The 23,168-nt window shown below is 36.5% G+C and overlaps 1 protein-coding gene across 4 annotated transcripts in view; it reads right to left on the bottom strand.

The window, feature by feature from the left end:
* Positions 1-22,877, bottom strand: part of BARD1 (BRCA1 associated RING domain 1) — a 125,366-nt gene extending 102,489 nt beyond the window's left edge. The window contains exons 1-2 of one of the 4 annotated variants that reach the window (XM_074298766.1): positions 22,605-22,877; positions 6,764-6,820 (exon numbers count right to left, since the gene is read on the bottom strand). In XM_074298766.1, coding sequence (XP_074154867.1) covers positions 6,764-6,820; positions 22,605-22,762 — 215 coding nt within the window. In that variant the 5' untranslated portion in view covers positions 22,763-22,877. Of the gene's footprint in view, positions 1-5,236; positions 5,395-6,763; positions 6,821-22,604 lie in introns of those variants that run through there. The other 3 variants (XM_074298765.1, XM_074298764.1, XM_074298769.1) reach the window with 3 other exon arrangements.
* Positions 22,878-23,168: the final 291 nt, after the last annotated feature.

The raw sequence follows: 23,168 nt of genomic DNA, 5'->3' as shown, positions 1-23,168 counted from the left end.
TTGGGCTATCTGCAAAGAGATAACCCACCTTTATGAAATTCAATTCAAGACATACTTAGTAAGCACTTAACTAGAGAAAACAAATGGTGCTAGCCCCAGAAGAAGCAGACAATGCAACAACTTCCCATTCTACTGGAAGAGATCCATCTAAGCACTGACAGAAAAATAAATACAGGATAATTTTAAGAGAACGAGTGGGAAGATGAGGACAGGCTCCTTTGTAGAGAGTTGAGGGATTCAAACTAAAAATTCTTTAATGGAACCTTAAGTAGTAATAATATTCATATTAAATTACCATGGGGGTTTACAAAAATACATTTGTTATTGTTGAAGGGGCTTTGCAGAATTAAAAACCAGCAGGAGGACCACTCAAGAGCTCAGCCATGATGGGCTGAGACAGCGGTACACTCCAGGCATGAAGGCAGACATAGTAAGATGGAGCACTGAGATTGGGAAAAGCAACTGGTATAATTTGGCTCTCTACAAGGCAGAGCGCATGAAGGAGAGGAATATGTACTAAATCTAGAAATGTAGACTGGAGCCTGGCTGTGGCGGGCTTTAAATGCCAAGCTGGGAGTCACTCTTAAGATTTAACAGGTATTTAGAATAAAAATCCTCAAACCTCCATGGTTTGCTATGTACAACCTACACCCGGTCTCACAGGCCCTCACTGATCCTGCACCGCTCACAATGACCCTACACCCTTCAGGACCTGCATCTCAAGAGAAAAGAGCCACAGAATGTAAGACAGATCGTATAGTCCACCCAACCACCTTATCCATAACTCAAAAAGATTTATGACACGGCTAATCTTTTTTTCACTTCTTGATATCCTTGCTGTCACGGACTACACATTGGACCTCAAGTTCTGACCCAAAGAGAATTCAGAAGCCTAAATCAAGTTGAATCCTCTCATTCATTCTGCAGATGAGTTCAAGAGATGTCAAAATACCTGCCCAAGCTTATGGAGGAAGGGCCAGAGAAGGATATGAACTCTGTGACTATTTACAAAATATAACCCTTAATATCCCCAATTCCAGTAATAACTGTTCTAAACCATTTTCTAAATAGATAACTTTAGTGAAATTTTAAAATAACTTTTCTAAAGTACATGTGTATGCATATGTGTATAAATGGGTGTATGTAAGTGTATCTATAGATATAGATATACACACAGAGTTATTTACAAGTTGTCCTACTCTTTAGCATGTACCCTCCTACTCCCCAGGAAAAGTCACTGATAAAAAGAAATTCCCCCATATACAGCAAAATAATGATAGCTGTACTTTTGAAGATAGCAAAGAAGTGGAAATAAAGTAGGTATCTGTTTATTTGGGGGAATGACTAAACAGTGCTGCCAGGCTGGAGGAAATGACAAATATCATAAACACAAGAGAAGTATGGAAAGATGCTTGGCCAAACAAACAATATATAACTACAACAAAGTAAACAGAAAAATACCAGCACCATAAAACAAAGTAAAGTAAATGTTGCAAAATCATAAAGAATGAAGATAACCCAAAAACATCAACCCTCACTCCTTTGCAATGCTAGGATGGTTATATGTTTTGTTTTGTTTTTTTTTTCCCAGATTTTTTTAATGTATTATTGGTTTTGTTTAAATTTTTTTTCTATTTTTCTTCAAAAATTTTTTTTTGTTCTATGGAATGGGAGAGAAGAGGTGGAAGAGCAACAGGAAAATATAGGCAATATAAAACAGAAAATTCAATAAAACTATCAAAAAAATTGTTTGTTTGTTTTTTTAATAAAAATAATACCATTCCTGAGGTCAGGGACCATTTTTTGGCCTGTTTTTTTGGATTCCCAGTTCTTAGCATGACATCTGGCACACAGTAAACCCTTAATAAATACATGATACTTGCCAACAGCAACTTCTTATTACCTGAACTGAAGTCAAACTTCTATTAGTGGCTAATATTTCTAGGTTATCAATCGTTACATCTATTATTATACTGTAGTGTGAATGTAGACACAGATTGTGTGAGACATGAAGGTGAATCATATTGACCCAGGGAGCTGGTCTGAAAATTGCTTTCCTTGGCAATTTCCTTATAAAGGTAAAGGACTGACTACTGTATGATTTCCTGACAATGCTTTATAACAAGGCAGATTCCCTGCAAAGTTAATCATTATTGAGTCAAAAACTGAAAGAGCCTCTTCTTATTTTCCCAGGCCAATCCCCAGGAAAACACATTATTCATTGCTCAGGTAAGTATGCTTTCCCTTTCAACAAATCTTAATGTATTCTACTTTGCTTACATCACTTACGCAGGTACCTCCTGGTCAGCTTGTAAATAGTCTTCATTTCACTGGCGCTATTGTTAAAGGTGGTGAAAGAAAAATATGTAACTTACTATTCCAAGAGTTTAAGCAAGAGAAATTTGGAAAAAAAAATTATTCTAATGCCTAAAATGGAAGCGTTTTTGAGGGTCTATTAGTATGGTGGGGTCCCTTGCACTCCCAAGGGTTTTTGTTGCATGTTTTTTGTTAATATGTAGACTGATTTTACTGAAATTTGTGTCTTTTCCCTTTATTTTTTTTTTTTTAAGTCTAGGCAGACTATGAACTTTAAAAAAAGTATGTTAATGACTGTATTTCAATATATCTGGTTTCGTTTGCAATTCTATGTATTTTAGTTCATTCATTTAAAAATGATATTCTAGAAAGGGATTTCACCAGATTGCCAGTGACTGGAATCTGTGACACAAAAAAGGTGAGGGATCCCAATACAAGATAAACAAATAAAAACCTATTATAAAAAAAAAAAAAAGACGGTGACATGGTACCAGTCAAATAGGATTCCAGACAATTAAAGTGATTCTAAGCAGAACAACACTCTTTAATGATGCTGAATATTTTATATAATGTTTATACATCAAATCAACAGGTTCATAAAAATCTCCCCTTTTCTGAATAAATCTCAAACTAGACTAAATATTAAATCAAAGGGAACTTGAGAGGTTGGGGAGAAAGACTATGGGGGAAAAAAATCGTGAAAACTAATCCTTGCTTTCTAAGGTAAGACCCACCGCTATGTAGCAATACCATCGTTTTGCTATGATCTGGCAAGTCTTGGGTCTGAAGCCACAGAAAGGAAACGGGAGTAACACTAGGATCGTCCACACATTTCGCCCGCAGGTTCTTAAGGCAGGTGAGCGTGTAACACCTAGACTTCCACGAGGGGATTTTCTCTCTTGTTACAAGAGCCTAAACCATTGGCAGCCACAAGAACAGTCAATCTATTCTCATTGTGTGCGGCCCGAGGATGCAGAATTAATGACACTAGCAATGGTGGAATCTGGCAAGCCTCCTCAAGCAGGGCCAGTGTCAACAGCACTCTAAAACTGCTCAGGAGAGTTCTCTGCAAATGCGTTAAAATGATGGGGTGGCAGCAGGATGGTTCACTGCCACCTTTACCACCACCCATAATTTACCTTTCAATGGAGTTTGCAATGCCAAGGGTAGCTACAGGCTGTTCAACCAGTAGCATTTGTTCGTAAAAACCTTTTGTCTTTTCAATTATCATTGGCAAAATTGCTTTCTGTTCCCTGAGAGCCCTGGAGACATTCGGACCAGAGTCTAAACCCTTTTATGTTTAAGCCTGGGTTTATACAGTATAATACAGACTGCCAGATGTAGAGAATTCACACACACACACAGCTCAGCGGATGGAGAGATTCCAAGTGTGGAAAGATCTGAGCAGTGACCTTGAGTCTCAATGTCATACAAAGCAATGCCGTAGTGAACCCCGGTGTGTTCCTGTGCTCACCCTATGCACACTATGCAAGAGGCTCCAGAGTACTCCCGGCTCCAGTGCTTGTAACTCTGAAACAGAACAGGCTACTTAACCTACTTCACAGTCCCAGGGCTTACTTTGTAAATTCCACAGGATAAATATATTCTTATTTTCTCTTTTTTAAAAGCAGTAGGACTTTTCTAGACTTCTACCCTATGCTATTCACTCATTTGTCAGGCATTTATTAAGCCCCTACTATATGCCAGGAACCACAGTGGGCCCCAGCAATACAATGACAAGAGAATAAGACTTCTACTCTTAGGGAACTGTATAAAAGTATAAGTAGAAAAAACCAAATAAAGTTAACTAGCAGTTGGAATGAAGGAGTAGAGAAAAAGAAAAGCTTTCATCTACAAAATGGTGACTGAATTGTATCTCATCAGAAGAGGAATGGATAAAACCAATACGTTATATAAGCTATGCTTTGGGGGGAACAGGGGAAAGGAGATTATTTATTATAATAACAATTTTTCCAAGCCCTTCCTCACAATTACCATCCCCATTTTACAGGTGAGGAAGCCAAGTCACATAAAGGTTAACTAACTTGCACAAGCCACAATTTAAACCCAACTCTTCCTCTATGTACTCTTTCCACTCCCATGAGTGGAGTTTAGAGCTGTAATCAAACCTACAACAAAATTTAATCATTTGAATAACTGTTACTGCATGTGATAATTAGATATGAATGGTAAGCAGTTCATGCCAATTATTAACACATTACTTCTTCAGAGGCAAACCTACTTTCCAGTTTTTATTTCCTTGCCTCATCTGTGCATACAATACCTACAAACAGCACCTATTAACACTTTTTCTTTGTACCATTACTTTATTAAATGCCCAGCAAAGTGCCTGGCACACAGTAGGCACTCAATACATGTTTACTGACTGGCTAACTTTAGTTTCCTTCACACACACTAAACACTGATTAAAACACAAACACCCTCCTGATCTCTCAAATCTCAAGGATCTGCTCAAATCATACTTGCTTAAACCTGAGTCTTCTTCATTCCATTCCTTTATCCCCAACCAATTGCCTGACTCCCAGGGCTACCTCTAAAATCCTCAAAGCCAAAAGGCTTAAACTGCCCTAGAGCTAGATTTCTCCCAAATCAAAGAATATCCAGGGGAGCTTAGCGTGTGTGTGAGATGGACCCCTCTGGCCTATGTAGTGTAGTGTAAGCCTATGGACCCCTTCTCAAAATAATGTCTCTGACTATACAAAACACCTAGAATTACAAAAGCCAGTTTTATTTAAAGAGTTATCAAATGAACAGTTTTTGGAAGAAGAAATCAAAGCTAGAAAAAAAAAACTGCTGTAAATAATATGTGATTAGAGAAATGCAAATTAAAACAACACTGAGATACCATATCATACCTATCCAATTGGGTAACATACCCCTATGAACCAGTAATACTTACTAGGTCTGTATGCCCAGAAGTGAAAAGATAAGGGGAAGGGATCTCTTTGTGCAAAAATATTTATAGCAGCACTTTTTGTGGCAGTAGCAAACAACTGCAAACTGAGGGGATACCCGTCAATTAAATTCTTAGATGTGGTATATGATTGTAATGGAAAAGTACTGTCCTACAAGAAATAATGAAAGGAAAGGTTTCAGAAAAATCTGGGAAGACTTACATGATCCTGATGCACAGTGAAGTGAGCAGAACCACAAAAACATTGTACACAATAACGATGATATCTAAATAAAACAATGTTCAAAGACAATTCCAAAGGACCTATGAAGCAAAATGTTACCAACTTCCAGAGAGAAAATGATTAATTTTGACTGCAAACAAAAACACATTTTTTCCATTTTATTTCTTTTTCTTGGTTTTTGTGTATATGTTTTCTTTTGTAACATGGCTAATATGGAAATATATTTTGCATACTACTTATCTTCTCAATGAGTGAGGAGGGAATGAAGAGAATTGAAACTCATGATTTTAAAAAATGATTGTCAAAAAAGTTCACATAATTAGGAAATATTTAATGAAATAAAAGTTTTTAATGTTTTTTAAATGTTTTTATCCTTTTATCCTTTAAAATTTAAAATGTTTTTTTAAAAAGAAATAGTTATTAAAATATTTTTTTAAAATTTCACACTGCAAGAACCTCTGCCCTATTAAAATATAAGCTTTATGAGAGAAAGAATTTACTTGACTTACATCTTTGTATACTCATACCTGGCAGAGTGTATCATGTATAATGACTGTTTGTTAAATTGAACAGGTAGATTTTCTTGTGCAGAATTGTACAGGGACAGCTAGGGGGCGCAGTGGATAGAGCACCAGCCCTGAAGTCAGGAAGACCTGAGTTCAAATCTGGTCTCAGACATTTAACACTTCCCAGCTGTGTGACCCTGGGCAAGTCACTGAGTTTTGCCTCAGCAAAAAAAAAAAAAAAAAAAAGAATTGTACATGTTTAACATATATTGGATTACTTGCTTTAAGGGAGGGGGTGTTAGAAAGAGAGGGAGAAAAAAAAAATTTGGAACACAAGGTTTTACAAGGGTGATTGTTAAAAACTATCCATGCATATGTTTTGAAAATAAAAATTTTTATAAATAAATAAATTGAATAGATAAGTGAACTGAAATACAAAGACCTAATAACCTAAATACAAAGCAAGAAACTTGCTGAATGAACAAATTGTCCCTGACTTTCTGGCCAGAATTAACACTGATACCAATAAAATTTGGCTAGAATTTTAGAAATAGATATCCACCATTAAGATTCACAGTAAAAATACCTATTGCTATAGAACAAAAAGTCATGATACGATTGTTTAAATTCTCTAAAAGATAGGTATTTTCTTCCCGCAGGCATTCCATAAAACCTGTAACAGTTCCTAGTTCCTTACCAACAAAAACAGTCAGAAACTACAGAGAATCTTTTGTGAGACTCAATTCTAAAATAGTTCTTTTCGTTCAAGGCTTAGTCACTCACCTGCAGAAGATATGTTCACATCCTCCTAAGCACACGGGTTCCCTCAGGATATTGATGCTGTTCGAAGAAAGAACAATGTCAATAAGCAGACAGATGCAAGATCATTTTTATCCCTCAGGCATAAATATACCCAAGGCTCAATCATACCCCATTAGATTTCCCAGGCTTCTAAACCCAGGATATTAATGAGGTATACTGCTCAGATGACTGCTTATTACTTTCTGATGAAAGGTTGGATTAAAAGCAATCCACAGGATTCCAATGGCAAATCTGATTTATATTGTAAACCTATTATCCAAGCAAAAGTCTAGACTGCCCTGTTTCTCCATAAATATATGTGACAATGAGAGGAAACCACATGATATTCTGGACACCATAAATTGACATTAATGCTTAAAACCCACTGCTTGCTAGTACTTTGAACTGTCAAGGTAACTCTTTGAAACAGAGATTCTCAAAGATCACACACATAATCCAAAAGGCTATCTTCTCCACAGTAACTCAATGTTATAAATAACCAGGATGTCAGAAATGTTTACAAGTTCACAAAACTTACTCCCAACTTTTAAAAATAACTATTCTTCATTCCATTCCTTCTCTGTACCCCTTAGAATTGCTTTAATGTTAAGGCTAAGGAGAAGGGAGGTAAGTTTTTCAGAAGAGAATATTGATATTTTATGCATCAGAAATACAATTTGAGCTGAAAAACTGAGAAACTGATCTATGAGATCATAATTTGTGTCAGTCAAAGACAACCATAATCTATATATAGTGCCCATTACTTATTTATATGCCAACAGAGACTCATCAGAAGCAGTTATTATTGCTCCCAAAAATCACTGGAAGGGTAAGGGGGAAAATGAGGTACTAGCTGAATTTCTTGTTTTTAACAGTGTCCAGTGGGAGCCAGTGGGAAGGAGCGGGTAGTCTAAACTAAGTCTGAGAAACTGCTTCATAAATAGGTAGGTAGACAGATTGTTGTTTTAGTAGTTGTTCCATCATTTTTTCTCTTTTCCTACCCTTTGTGACCCCAATTGAGTTTTTCTTTACAAAGATCCATTTCTTTCTCCAGTTCATTTTCCAGATGAGGAAATTGAGGAAAACAGATTAAGTAAGAAAGATCACATGAATTGTTACTCAAATTTTCTTGATTCTAGGTTTAGCAATCTATAGCCACCAAGCTGCCCCAAAAAGATAGTTAGATGGACATCATAGATGGGTAGATTTTGTCTTTATGCAAATATTACCCTGTATCCCTTTCCCAAACCCTGCCATAGAGCCATCCTTTATTACATCTTTTAAAAGGGGAGGGGGGGGGGAACTTGAATAAAAAAAATATCATGGAAGTGGCTATGAGAGGATCCAATTCAGTTCCAATTGATCAGTAAACAGAACCAGCTATACCCAGTGAAAGAACACTGGGAAATGAGTGTAGACCACAACATAGCATTTACAGTCTTTCTGTTGTTGTTTGCTTGCACTTTTGTTTTTCTTCTCAGGTTATTTTTACCTTTCTAAATCTGATTTTTCTTAAGCAATAAGAGAAATGTATAAATATGTATACATATATTGTATTTAAGATATACTTTAACGTGTTTAACATGTATGATACTGCCTGACATCTAGGGGAGGGGGTGGAGAGAAGGAAGGGAAAAGTTGGAACAGAAGTAAGTGCAAGGGTCAATGTTGAAAAATCATCCCTCCATATGTTCGGTCAAAAAGTTATAATAATTAAAAAAAAAAAAAAAAAGGAAAAAAATGAGAAAAAATATTAGTTTTATATATATATATATATATATATATATATATATATTTTTTTTTTTTTAAATTGGCATGTGTAATGGATTCTAACCGTGGCCCTGCCCTTCTTTAAAAGGAGAAATGGTCTCTTCACACTCCTTTGAGGGTCACATTTGGCCTGTATAAATTCACAGTACTTGGTTTTATAAATTCACAATACTGGGTTCCAATTGCTTTGTGCTGACTGTTTCCACTTAAATTGTGATGATCTATTTATATAGTCTTCCAGCTCCACTGCTGCTCCACTTCCAGCTCCACTGCTGACCTATCCTCTGGGAGCTCAGTCCATCCCTCAATTACTTCTCACTTTGGAAGTCCTCCCAGTTCCTGAGATCCCACCTTCTGATTGGCTGGTTCCTCTCAGCTCCTCCAATTTCCGGGACAAAGAGGTGTTCATCCCTTTATGAGAGGCCTTCTCTATCTTACAAGGTCCCAGCAGAGCTGAGTACTTCCTCCTCTCTTTCCCTTTTTCAGCTCTCTATATGTGAAGCCTTCTCCATTAGAGTGTTAGCTCCTCCAGGGCAGGAGCAGCCTGTTTCCCCTTCTATTTATATCTATATATATTTTAACAGTGCCTGATTACATAGTAAATATTTAATAAGTACCTATTGACTGCATCATTTTATGTCATATTTATCATGTCTTGTGGTACATTAATATCCTATTTTATATTCATGCATCATAATTTATTTAGCCAGTCCATAATCCAGTAATTACTGCTAGAAGTGCTACCATAAGTATTTTGGTATATATGGAGATTTTCTTTTTTTTCAGTAATCTCCTTGGGGTATGTGCTTAGAATGTCTGAATCAAAGGGAATGAATATTTTAGCCACTTTATTTGCATAATTCCAAAATGTTTTCTGGAAAGTTTTAGTAATTCACAGTTCCACCAACAATGCATTAGTGTACCTGTCTTTCTAAAACCTAGTAGTGAGGCCTTTCAAAACACCTAAATGCATCAGATAATTCTGTTAAAGAAAGTGCCCTATTAAAAACCAAATAAAAAGTTATAATATACCACAGGGGGATGAGAAAAAACAGAAAAAAATCCAAGATTCAGGTGAGCACCAAGTTCATTGCTTGCTTTGCTATCCCTAGAACCCTTTAAATATTTACAGCATTATATCCCATTCCCTGTGTATACATATCACATATCAATAAAAAAATATTTCTGCATCTCTAGAAAGATCAAAAGTGTCACACTGCACATTTTAGTAGCTAAAAGCATTAAAGTGAAATTGAGCTTTTCAGAAGTGGCACAAAAGCGGAGTATACAACCACATTCTGGCTCTCAAGAGATCTAAAAGGGTGTTCACTGACATTATACAGGCCATTACTTTTTAAAAACTCACAATACCTGACTTTTTCTATCACATTTCACTTGATAAAAATGAGCGGTACATATGTCAGATGTCTTCGTGGTCCTGACTAAGTAAAGAACCTTCTTTTACCCAGGATGACAATGTAGGCAACAAATCATTAGTCTGGGAAGGCCACAGATATTTTATGACATTCTGTATAATTGTTGTTAAGCTTCAGTCATTTACAGTCTTTTTTCATGACCCATTTGGGCTTTTCTTAGCAAAGACACTACAGTGGTTTGCCTTTTCCTTCTCCAGCTCACTTTACAGATGGGGAAACTGAGGCAAATAGTTTCCTATTTTAAATCACCTCTCTAGAGTCACACAGTTAAGATGTCTGAAGCCAGATTTAATTCAGGAAGCTAAGTCACTCTATCCACTGAACCACCTCTGCCTATTTTTAATAAACAGAGACCTGAGTTCAAATTCAGCATCAGATACTTACTAGCTGTGTGATTCTGGGCAAATCACTTTATCCCTCTCGGTCTCAGTTTCCTCAAGTATAAAATGAGCCAGAAAAGGAAATGGCAAACCATTCCAGATCTTTGCTGAAAAAACTCCAAATGGAGTCATAGAGAATCAGCCACAATTGAAAAAAACAGAACCACCACATCCCTTTTAGAACACAGTCAGCTGGGGCAGGTAGGTGAGGCAGTGGATAGAGCACCAGCCCTTAAGTCAGGAGGACTCAAATTAGTTCAAATTAGGCCTCAGTTATCTTGTCCCTAGGCAAGTCACTTAACCCCAATTGCCTCAGGGGAAAAAAAAAAAAGAAAGAACCCAGTAAGCCTTAGAGTCAATGGACATGAATAGACAATTTCCAGATGATGAGATTAAAGTCATTTACAATTATATGAAAAAATTATCTAACTTATTATTGATTAGAGAAATGCAAAATAAACAACTCTGAGGTACCACCTTACACTTCTCACACTGGCTAAGATGACAGGAAAAGATACTGATAAATAACTATGGAGAATGAATGTAAATGCTTTGTTCACTTTTTTCTTGTTTTTTTTTCTCTTGAGATTCTTCACTTTTGTTCTGATTTTTCTCTCCCAACAGGGTTCACAAAGAAGTGTGCGAGTAAATATGTACATGAAGAAGGGTTTCCGAAACTCTAAAACTCCTAGAAGGAGAAAATCTTCAACTCCGCCTCAGTGAGGGACCCCGCCCGGAAACAAGACAAGCAGCTTCCTTCGGTTATCTAGGCGGGATTGGTTCAGACTCCAGCAAAAGAATTCCAGCCTCATAGAATTAAAGAAACTCATTCAATTCTATTCCATTTCCAGCTCAAGCTGAAACCCAGCTTGTAAATGAGCCAACTTGGGCCGTGCCAGCCCCCACTAAGGCCCAATATAACAACTTCCTCCAGATGGATCTTGGTAGCTCCCTTCACTGCCAGAATCTTCTGGCCACTGAGAACTGCATTCTCTCATTGCAAAACCTCATTTTCTATAGATCTGCCACTCTAGAATCAGTCTCTGTGTAAACTGATTTCTACCTAACAATAAACTTTCATTTTGCAACTAATAATTCGGGAATGAGTGAATTCTTTCACTCCCAAAGCCTGCAGTCAATTTAAAGGGGATTCTTAACACCTCTCATAGCCACTAATCTAGACCACTCAAGCAGCATCACATATATGTATATATATATATATATACATGAATATATGTATAAATATACACACATGTATATGCATATACAAATATATGTAAATATATACGTGCATACACACATATATATATAATTTACATTAAAAAAAAACAACAACAAAACCCAAAACCATTGTAAGCCCTTTGAGGAGGCAAATATCTACTCTGTTGACATGGTGCTGACTACACAGTAAGCATACCTAAAGGATAATACTATCAAAACTCTACCTGGCATTCTACAATTCAACATTCTCTCCTACTCTTGAACCTTCTCCTTCAAGTTACACTGCAATCTGTCCACTATTCTCTCATCATGTCCACTGCCCATGGATTGGGGTTGTGTCTTACACACACAGCGCCAAGTGCTCATAGTGGCCAGCCAACAAGTACTTATAATGAATGGAATGATGCTATAGAGAGCATCATTATGATCTGATATGGTCCAGGTGATTGTAAAGGTCACTTCTAATGTGCTAAGATTTCTACTTCTAGCCTAGACATTTCAGGCCCTTTAAAAAAACAAACAACAACAAAAAAAAAAACTCTCTGGGTTTTATATAACAAAGGACATTTACATAAAAGGATTTCGGTTCCTTGAAAATTCAAGGATTTTGTGTTTTTCTCCCCTTCTGTCATGATAATTCTATGACATCACAAGCAGCTGATGAGAAAAGGTCTCTGCTGTCATAATCCTTTGACTTAGAAGAACTAAGCCTTGACAAAAATAAGCTTAAGAAAAGAAGGCCCTAATGATATGCAAATTCTCTGCACATGAAAAAGAAGAAAAAAAAGCAAAGTTCTTATTTAGCCAAAACTCTCCATAACTGGAAGCAAAATTGTTCTTTAGATATAAGATGCTACTTAATCTAAGAAAAATGATTACATAATGCCTCCCTTTTCAAAGGATCTCAAGGTATTTAAAACTAGAGTAAATCTCACTGAATACTGAAATTTACCAAAAAGTTGATTAAAACTAAAAAATGCTCGACAATAAAATATTCCCAAAATGGAAGGGGAAATCAGTGAGGAAGAACTCATATTTCACAGGCAAAAGCTAAGCATTCTGTTAAGAATGCCCATTTTTGTTTTTATTATTAAGCAATGACTAAAATATCCAGCCTTTGACCCAGAAATTCCATAGTTAGGTTTATACCTAAAGGGATTTATTAATAATAAAGTCCCCAAACACAATAAAACAATCACGGCAACACTTTTATTATAACAGAAAAGAATTGAAAACAAAATAGATGTCCATTAATTGGGGAAAAGGCTAAACAAATTATGATCATCTGAATGTCATGGAATACTACTATATTCTAAGAAATAAATAAGAAAAGCATAAAGAGAGCTATATAACTAAGTAGAGTAGTGTTAGCAATCAAGAAATATACACAAATTATAACAGCATAGATGGAAAGAAAAATATACAAATTTTTAAAAAGAGCAAAAAGTCAAAGGTTGCAAAATTACAAAGAAAAACCAACTCAAAAAAAAAAAAATTCCAAGACACTTCATCCCTTTGCAGACATTGTAGGTCTACAAGGATGGTATACTGCACACATTTTCAGATTTTTTTCAATATATGAATCTGTATTGGTTCTTTTTTTTTAACTTTAAAAATATTATTTGTTATCTGAGGTGGCTCTCTGGGAAAGGAAGGGAGGGGAATACTTGAGGGAAAATTCTGTGATGTTAAAAAAAAAAAATTATTTAAAAAAAAAGAATGTCCAAAATTTGTAAATCTTGTAAAATCTTATATAAATGAATAATAAAATTTTTCTTGACTTTTAACTGGGGAAGAAAAAATAAAATTCTATTTAAAAAATAAATAGGGAAAAATTAAAAGATGAATGCACTTATAAAAATTTTTGGAAGGATTTCCATTTTAGATATTCAAAAAGATAATTTTGGAAGAATCTCCATTTTAGAGACAAGTTAAATGGCATTGTATAAGATTAAAAAAACTGAAACAGCAGACCCAAGGAAATCAGAAAGGATTTGGTTATTTGAGAATTTTCCTCTAGAAGCAAATGACATTTGGGAAAGGGGTTGACTGACTTCTCAAACAGAGAAGACATATACAAGTCCTCCTCACTGAAAGCACTTTTACTAAATACATTTGCATGGTTCTTTCATCACAAAATACTTTTTGATTACCTACCATATGCAACTTCTGACTAGGACAAAGGCGAGGACAATACAGTGTTTATTTAAAAACAGTGTCCAGCAGCTTTGATTAAGGAGAGATCACAGAACCAGCACAATTTAGAGAAGAAGCTATTGTCCTAAGGGGTGGCTCGTCATTAATTTGAGGTTCATGTTCTCCACTTATTTAAGTTGTGAGTCCCTGGACAATCTATTAGAATAAGTTACATCCATCCCTTTACATTCAACTGGGTAAGAGTATGGGGGTGGGAGTATATGGTATAAAATGCCTGGAAAGGTAAGAGGGGAGCAATGGGTTTTGAATGCCAAAGATTTTATATTCAATCCTTAAGGGATCGGGAGCCAATGAAGTAGGTCAGGGCTTTAGAAAGATTCTTTTGGCAGCTAAATGGAAGATGGACTGTTTCTGGGAAGGGTGAGCATAAGCAAAAGAAAAAAACTTCCATAATGGTCTAAAAATTCATTTTAACATCATCAATCCAATTTGATTGTATTATGTTTGTATAAGAACATAATGGAAGATATTTTAAAAGTATACTTAACTATATAGTGATTTTGACTGCACTGAGTGTGGTATAGTGGAAAGAGCACTAGATGTAGACAAAGAATTACAGGACCAAAAATTTAGAAAGATTTAGAGGGAAATTTTAAAAGTATAGTTCAATCTCTTACTTATACAATCAGTACTGGGTTTGAATTCTGCTTCTGCTTATGTATTTACTACCTACGTTAGGCAAGCAAGTCATTTTGGTTTCCAATTCGGTGACTGGACTAGATTCCTAAAGCTGCTTCAAGGTTATTAGAACTTAAAGAAATATGTATTTCATTAAATGACTAGAAGGCAATGGAACTCTAAGAATATTTCTTATCCAGTCATCATGCCCACTCTGCCTACTTTACTCCCTATTTGCTAGACACTGCCCATCTGCCTTATAAGGATCCCCTTCCTCCCTAATCTCCCTCCACAATTACAGTTCTAAATCCATGATTAAATTAATTCTTCCATCCTTATTCACCTTCCCTTTAACTTTAAACCCAAGCACTGATCATACCCTATACCCCATTAAAAGGACAACTAACAATCCCTTTAAAAAGATTGTCTTTCATTATTAGATGATCAATTCCTGACTCTTTCCATCAATGAGATGATTCAGGCCAATTCCAATGAACTTGTGATGGAGAGAGCCATCTACACCCAGAGAGGATTGTGGGGACTGAGTGTGAATCACAATATAGCATTTTTACTTCTTTTGTTGTTGTTTAAAAATGCCTTTCTCAGGATCAATCCCACAATATGTGTTAGAGGAAGGATTTGAACTCAGATCTTTATGGTTTCAAGTCTTTTTACTCTATCCACATTGTGCTATCTCTGAAAGCAGGTAGTAAGTGCTGTGTTCGGCTTAAAACATGTAAATGATTAATATAATTTTTTTCTTTCATTTATTCATCCCTTTATTTAGAATCACAGCCTTAGAAGTAGTTCCATTACTATGAATGCTATCAAACAGTGTCTCTACTGGGTTTGTATCCCAAAGAGATCTTAAAAAAGGGAAAAGAATCCACATGTGCAGAAATATTTGTAGCAGCCCTTTTTGCAGTGGGGCAAGGAACTGGAAATTGAGTGGATGCCCATCAGTTGGAGAATGGCTAAATAAGTTTTGTATGTGAATGTTATGGATATTATTGTTATTGACAAGCAAACTGATTTCAAAAAAGCATGAAAAAACATGAACTGATGCTAAGTGAACAGAACCAAAAGAACACTGTACACAGCAACAACAAGATTATGCGATGATCAATTCTGAAGGACATGGCCCTTTTCGACAATGAGGTGATTCAGGTAAATTCCAATAGATTTATGATGGAGAGAGCCTTCTGCATCCAGAGAGAGCCTATGGGGACTGAATGGGGATCACAACCTAATACTGTCACCTTTTTTATTGTTGTTGGCTTGCTTTTTTTTTTATCTTTCTCATTTTTTTAGCTGATTTTTCTTATGCAGCATGATAAATGTAAAAATATGGAAGAATTGCACATGTTTAACATATATTGGACCACTTGCTGTATAAGGGAGGGAGAAAAATTTGGAACACAAGGTTTTGCAAGGGTAAATGCTGAAAACTATCTTTGCATGTATTTTGAAATAAAAAAAAAACTATTATTAAAAAAAAAAATTTAAGTAGTTCCATTAGAAATATTTCAGAGAGAGGAGCAGATGGTAAGAAAGGGAGAGTATCAGCAAGTAGAAGCTGAAAAGGCATTAAAAGGAAGAGAAAAAAAAAAAAAACAAACCCTGCCTCAAAGTCCTGGGCGAATTATAGATAACACTTTAATAATCCATGTAAGAATTACAACAATGTCAGGCATATAAAGCATAACAACAAACATGTTTATAAGCACAAATAGCAAAGAAAACAGCTGCCAATCATCTATTTTCTAGTAATCCTCAATCAGTAAGGGAAAATGGGTAAGTATCATGACTTAGAATCTTTATTCATCCAATAGGAGAGCTCTGAACGCCAGGAGCTCTTGAAGGTATATAGCTTTAAAGATGGGAAGGTTAGAGTCCCTCCAGTTAAATCCTTTTACTGATAAGAGGTGAGTTAATTGTGGCCCAAAATTTAAGTGACACTTGAGATGACAGAGAATGTGACCCAACAGAACAAGATGAGAAATCCAGATGTTAGCAACTGCCCTCTGAAGATTACATAGTGATTTTAGACACTGAGCTAGGATGCAGGGGCTGCCATTTTCTATCTTTGTTCACTCAGCACTTAGTGAAGTGCCCAGCACATGATAGGTATTTAATAAATGTTTGCTGACTCCAAATTGAGGGGTCTTTGCATTTAGTCCAAGAAAGTTCAAAACTGACTCCTGCAATCCCATTCCTCTCCCAAAAAGTCAAAAAGAACAGAAAAGACATCTCAACAGACATCTTAAAGTGACAAAGTAAACGCTGGTTTTCAATGTTGTTATTCTAAAGACAAACAAAAGAACACTGGAAAATTCCCCAAATCACTGAAAGCCAATCAAAAATGCAAATACATACCTAATTATTATAATTCACTAAGTAGCTGTCACAATCTGAATTTACATGAAACCTGGGAAAATACAGTGCTTGTCAAATCCTGCTTCCTTTGGGAACAAACTCTTTTCTCCTCAATGTTCACTAATGTGCTGTTTGTTACCTCTTAAAAAAGAATGGACTTTTTTTTCAATATTTTGAAATAGCTCTGGAACTTTTGTGGAGGCCTGGACCTGTACACCCTATTAATAGCCATCTGGCCTAGTAGATTAGTCAACATCACTTGGAGCCATAAGTCATTAGAAGTAAATATATATATATATATATATATATATATATATTTCTGCTGAAAAGCAATGGAATATTCATTTTTCTAGAGAATGAATTGTGTCAAATGAAGTCATGTTTTGCAAAAAATAATAGTGAATTCAAATATTAGGGTATCTTGTTCAGAAGTTTTAATCAACAAACCTGTTATGTCTTTGGGGGTGGAGGAAGTGAGGAATCATTTACTAAGCACCTACTATGTGCCAGACACTATACTAGTTGCTGGGGGGAGAAAAAAGTGAGTCAATTGATACACATCCTAACCCCCTTCCACCTGCCGAGAAATAACAATTTAATCATATATAAGGTAATGGTAATTTTGCACATGAAAAGGAAAACTAAAAGCAATGTAATTTGTGGAAATGGAGAGAGACTTCTCTGAACCCCTTTTTTATATGGAAGCCTTGGAGCCCTTGACCCCAGCTCTGAACACCAGATGTGTTTGGCTGGCTGCACTACATAATATATATAAGAATAGCACGCCTAATACAATGAATCAATTTTATTTTGAAAAATTATCAATCCACCAGATATTAATGGAATGTATCCTCCAGAGCACTGGTCTGGGAGTTAAATATCAGGGGTGCTATTCTAACTGGGCCTTTTACTTGATAAGCCTCAGTTTTTTCACCAATACAATGGAGATGATAATACATATTTCATAAGATTAAGTAAAGCAATACATATAAAGAAAGAAATCTTTCATTCCTAAGATAAGGGACTATTCCATTTGGTTCTATGTATCTCTAGTAAGCAATCACTAGGCAGTAGACAGAAAATACTTGTTAAATTTAAAAGGAGAGGTTGAGAAGTAAAACTTACATTATTACTATCTAGCCCCTTTATACTCTAATTAGTTTTAGCTTATTTTTAAGCAAGGAAAGAACAAGGAAGAATAAAAGTAATTACCTTTGCAAAGTTACTATTAAATGGCTGGATTTCATAATAACTCTTTATATGAGCTAAATTTGAGCTGTTCCAGAATGACCCTCTCCAAGATGATGATGAGATAAAGATGATAGATAATCATCATCATTCCTGCATCCCCATTATCTTTATATCACCTAAGCTTCTCTCTTTTTTTTAATTTTATTAAAGCTTTTTATTTACAAAACATATGCATGGGTAATTTTTCAACACTGACCCTTGCAAAACCTTTTGTTCCAACTTTTCCCCTCCTTCCCCCCACCCTCTCCCCTAAATGGCAGGTAGTCCAATACATGTTAAATATGTTAAAATATACTTAAAACTTATACTTTAATATATTCAACATGTATTGATCAACCTGCCATCTGGGGGAAGGGGTGGGGGGAAGAAGGGGAAAAGTTAAAACAACAGGTTTTGCAATTGTCAATGCTGGAAAATTACCTATGCATAAAATTTTTGTAAAAAATTAATTTAATTGATTAATTAATTAAAATATATGTTAAATCCAATATATGTGTACATATTAATAGTTATCCTGATGCACAAGAAAAATTGGATCAAGAAGGAAAAAAAAAAAAAAACAACCATTGAGAAAGAAAACAAAATGCAAGCAAATAACAACAGAGAGTGAGAACACTCAGTTCCAGCCTCTTTGTGGGTGTAGATGGTTCTCTTCATCCCTGAACAATTGGAACTGGTTTGAATCATCTCAATGTTGAAGAGAGCCATGTCCATCAGAATTGATCATCGTATAATCTTGTACAACAAGCTTCTTAAAATATGGGTAACAACTCCATATGGAGGCACATAACTGAATGTCAGGGTTGGGAAAATTTGGCAACAGGGAAAGGCATCAAATGTTCTTGCAAGATTTAATTCTTTTGTAAAAACAAATTATCTTATTAGTATGCAAACTAGCTTTCATCTTTAATAAATGATAAAATTATATGTATAGCAAAGAATTGTTTTAAAATAAATTTCTTTACAATTTATTATCAGTAAATGTTTGATTTGGATAGCTATTTTTTGTCCCCATATACCCAGAGTCACACAGAAATTTCTCAGGTAAAAACGGGTTATAAATGTTTGAAAAACTTTAAGAAGCCGTGACCTACAATATGTGAAGTGCTTATTATTATCCCGAATTATTGTCTGATCCTTTCTAGGATTTGTATCTCTGTCCAGGTACTCTCTGTAGCCAACTTCCCAGGAGAAACTGAAAAGTCTATTTCCCCAGTAGAATTTAAGCATATATAATCAAAGTGTCCTATTTGGGACAGGATTATCTTTGTACCTCAAAAGTGCCTAGCACAGGGCTTCATAATCCAATTCATATCCAAATATTCCAGAAAAGTCCAGAAATCTATTATCTAGTTTGCAAATTATCTAGACTCCCTAAATCTCTTCTTCATTACTTTCTGTGGACTATCAAGAGATGATGCAGTTAGGGGGGGAAATTTTTTATGTCCTTTCCCCCCCCTTCTCATTAATTAACTTGTTTGGGAAGAAGGGCTGAAGGACTGATTCTGCTTGAATCAGAATTCCATCATGGGTCAGTGGAGTCTCTGGAAGGCTGATTCCTGTCACCCAAACTCCAAAAATAATACAAGTCAAAATAACAAATGTACTTCTTTAAAATGGAAGACTCCACTGATGGCTAAACCAATACCTTTCATTCCAGGTTATTGGACAAAGATTTACAATATCATGGAGTTTTTGAGTAGAAAAAACCTTTAGAAACTCATTAGACTAACCCCAACCCCTTTTGCATTTTAAAATGGAAAAAAAATGGAAGAAATGGAATTGAAAAAAAAAAAAAAAAAAAGGAAAATGGAAATAAATATAATTAGTTCAAAATCATAACTATTAAGAGTCAAAAACAAAATGTGAAATTTTTTCTCCCCAAAGGCCTTCTATTTTCTCTATATCCATCTGGATATTAAGTGTATAATACATACATACATATATATATATATATATATATATATATAAAATAGATATTATTTTAGTATATGAAGTGTATATCTATATATCTATATCTATCTATAGATAGATAGATAGATAGATAGATAGATAGATAGATAGATAGATATAACTTTAAATTAGCTTTCTATATAGCATCTCAGAGTCTCACAACCACTTCATAAGACAGTGGAGATATTATTTCCATTTTACAGATGAGGAAAGTGGGGTTCTGAAATTTATCCCTGGTCACCCAGGCAGTAGGAAGTATCAGATCTGCAAGTCCAGGTACTCCACCCATTCCTTCACTAATAAAATTCCTATTCCCTTTTTTAGGGAATATTCATACTTGTCTAGTTAATTGAGACCCATTCCCCAAATCCCTGTCTCCTTCCCCCACCTTTCCCAAATTAATGCTTGGGGTTGACAGAGATAAATTTCTTATCTTCAAGAATCCTCCAGACTCCTGCTTCAATAATTTTTTGCCACTTAATCATGTTCTCTAGGGCTGCCCTTACTTCTGCTTTATATTCATTTCCAGTATCCCATGAGGGCAAGGGAAGAGGGAGAGGAAAGTCCTTCCCCTAACTTTGGGTAATTTCACCTTCCACCAAAAAAAATTCCTTTACTTTAGACCTCAAGTCCATTGAGTTAGAACCAGCATAATAAAACCTCATCATCATCCCCAACTTGCAAACCTCCAGCTCTGTCAGAGATGGAAGGGCTCTCATCAGGGCCTACAAATCGCTTCTCATTTACCTCCATATCATATTGCCAACATTCCTGCCATCATCCTCATAGTCCTTCTCCCAAAAACCACCTTGGACTCAGTTACTGGGAAATTAGGCTTCCTCTTAAGAATCCAAGCTCCCCTTAAAAGCTCTGATTTGTATTCACAATTTTTATTTGTTGTTGATGTTCATTCAGTCTTAAATCCTGTCAGTCCCATTGGGGTTTTTCTCAGGAGACAAATGAGTGGTTAGCCATTCCTTCCCCAGATAACTTTGCAGATGAGGAAATTGAGGCAAAAGGGGAAAAGTGATTTGCTCAGTCATGTCCTAATTCCAGGTTTTGTAACTCAGTCCAGAGTGAGGACTTAACTCATAGTCCACAATCACAAACCAGTAATTGCTTGCTGATTCATTAGTTCATGTAAATATCTCTATTCTTCTCTATAGTCATCTCCATCATTAGTTCATGTAAATATCTCTGTTCTTCTCTATAGTCATAGATGATGACTAGATATAGTCAAGATGATGACTAGAGAAGAATAGAGATATTTACATGAACTAATGATGGAGATGGCTATAGAGAATAGAGATATTTACATGAACTAATGAATGTCTTCCTTGATGTCTTCCTTGAATTTGTATTTTCTAGCAAACACACACAAGCAGTTTATCTATCATCTAGGCATATCTATCCTTAATCATTTTTCAGTCTATCCATCTACAATCTAGCTATATCTATGGATCTGTCTGGCCTCTAAGAAGGTCCTTTACTTGTCAGACTCACTTTCCTAAATTGGTAGAATAAGTAAGCAGCACTAAAGTTTTTAAAGGCCTTTCCTTTCTGTAGTGTAGTAAAAGACATGATGGGCAGAAGACGACCCTGGATGAAAGGAAATTTCAAGCATTTAAGTCAGACTACCACAATTGACTGCTCTCCACCTCTCCAGGGCATCCCAACAAACACACAAAAAAGAAACAAGTTTGAGTGTGTATTGTAAGAAACTTTTTTCTCTCCAATTATCAAAGCATCTAACACTGTTTTTAGTTTCTAATTCTCAGCTGCAAAGTCAAAATCCTCATCTTTCCAAAAGCATAACTAACATTAACTAAACCTGCCACGAGAGGGGGAAAAAAAAAAGTGAAATCAACCATGTTTAAACAAACCAAGCTTCTCTCTCTGATGCAACAAATTTTTGTGAATAGTTTTTATATGAAAACCAAAAGGCTTGAACAAAATCAACATTCATTGGATTCAATTTATTGTTTACTAATTATATTTAAATTTTTATAAATATAATATTTATATTTGCTGTCATATAATGTATTGCATTTTAAATTTATTCTAACACAAAACTATTTGCCAAAACAAGTTCACGAGAGACGGCAATGGCAGAGGCAAAAAGTTGACTTTCAAACAAGTGCAACAGCAAGCAGAAATAACACGATCAAGCAAGGCCCCAAGCCCCACCCCCTACCCAAGTGACACAAGAGAGTCCAATGGTTACCCAGCCAACTGCTACCCGATTTTCTCCTAGCGCCTTCCTCCCTCATGCTTTGCTCCTTTTTGAAAATCAAATTCCTGACAGCCCAATTAAAAGAAATAAAATTTGATAAAATGCAGTGATTGTATCTACTCTGTATGCATGCATTTGAGTTTTCTGATCAAACAAGAAGAAATGCAGCATGCAAGTTTTTTGTTGAGGGTCCGGGGGGAAAGGGCGCCCTCGGGCACGTAGTGCGGGGCCCGGGCTGGGCTGCAGGGAGCCCGTCCGGGACGCAGGCCCAGTGCCGGAGGGGGGGGGGCAGTTTTAACTTTCCACCCCCGCCCCAGGGGCAGGCAAGGGGAGGGGGAGGGGAAGAGGAAGGGGCTGCCGAGAGTTACCAGCGCGAGCAGCGCAACTGCGTCTCCAGCTGTTCCAGAGCCGCACAGCTGTGGGCCCAGGCTCCGGTCCCGCTGCCCCCCGCTCCGGCCGGCTGCATGGTGGGCTCCGGACACTGCTGGTTCCCGGAACGGACCCTCAGCGGCGGCTCGCGCTGCATCCCAGCGCCCCAGCACCAGCCACAGGAAACTTCTACGGCTGTAGAAACTTCCCGGGCCAAGCCGGGTAAGGGGTCCCGCCAAGAGCTGGCAGCCGCGCGCGCGCTCGAGGGAGGGGCGGGGCGCCGAGCGCGGGAAAAGCCTCGAGGGGGCGGGGTAGGGGACGGGCCTGGAGATTGAGGCTGACCCCACCCCCGCCATCCGAGCAGATGCTTCTGGGTAGTAAGGAACAGAGCGCCTTCGGAACCCTGCGGTGGGTGTCCGTCTAACACCCTCCCCTCCCCTCTGCGATTTTAGGCGAATTTCAGCAACTGTAACCTGAACTTGACCCTGGAACTTTCCAGTTCACCTGACAACGAAAGCAAATTATACTACACTTGAAACCGCAAATCTCGGAGTGACGGCTCT

Source organism: Sminthopsis crassicaudata, chromosome 3, assembly GCF_048593235.1.
Source record: "Sminthopsis crassicaudata isolate SCR6 chromosome 3, ASM4859323v1, whole genome shotgun sequence".
Taxonomy (NCBI): domain Eukaryota; kingdom Metazoa; phylum Chordata; class Mammalia; order Dasyuromorphia; family Dasyuridae; genus Sminthopsis; species Sminthopsis crassicaudata.
This window is presented reverse-complemented; position numbering and strand designations above follow the sequence as displayed.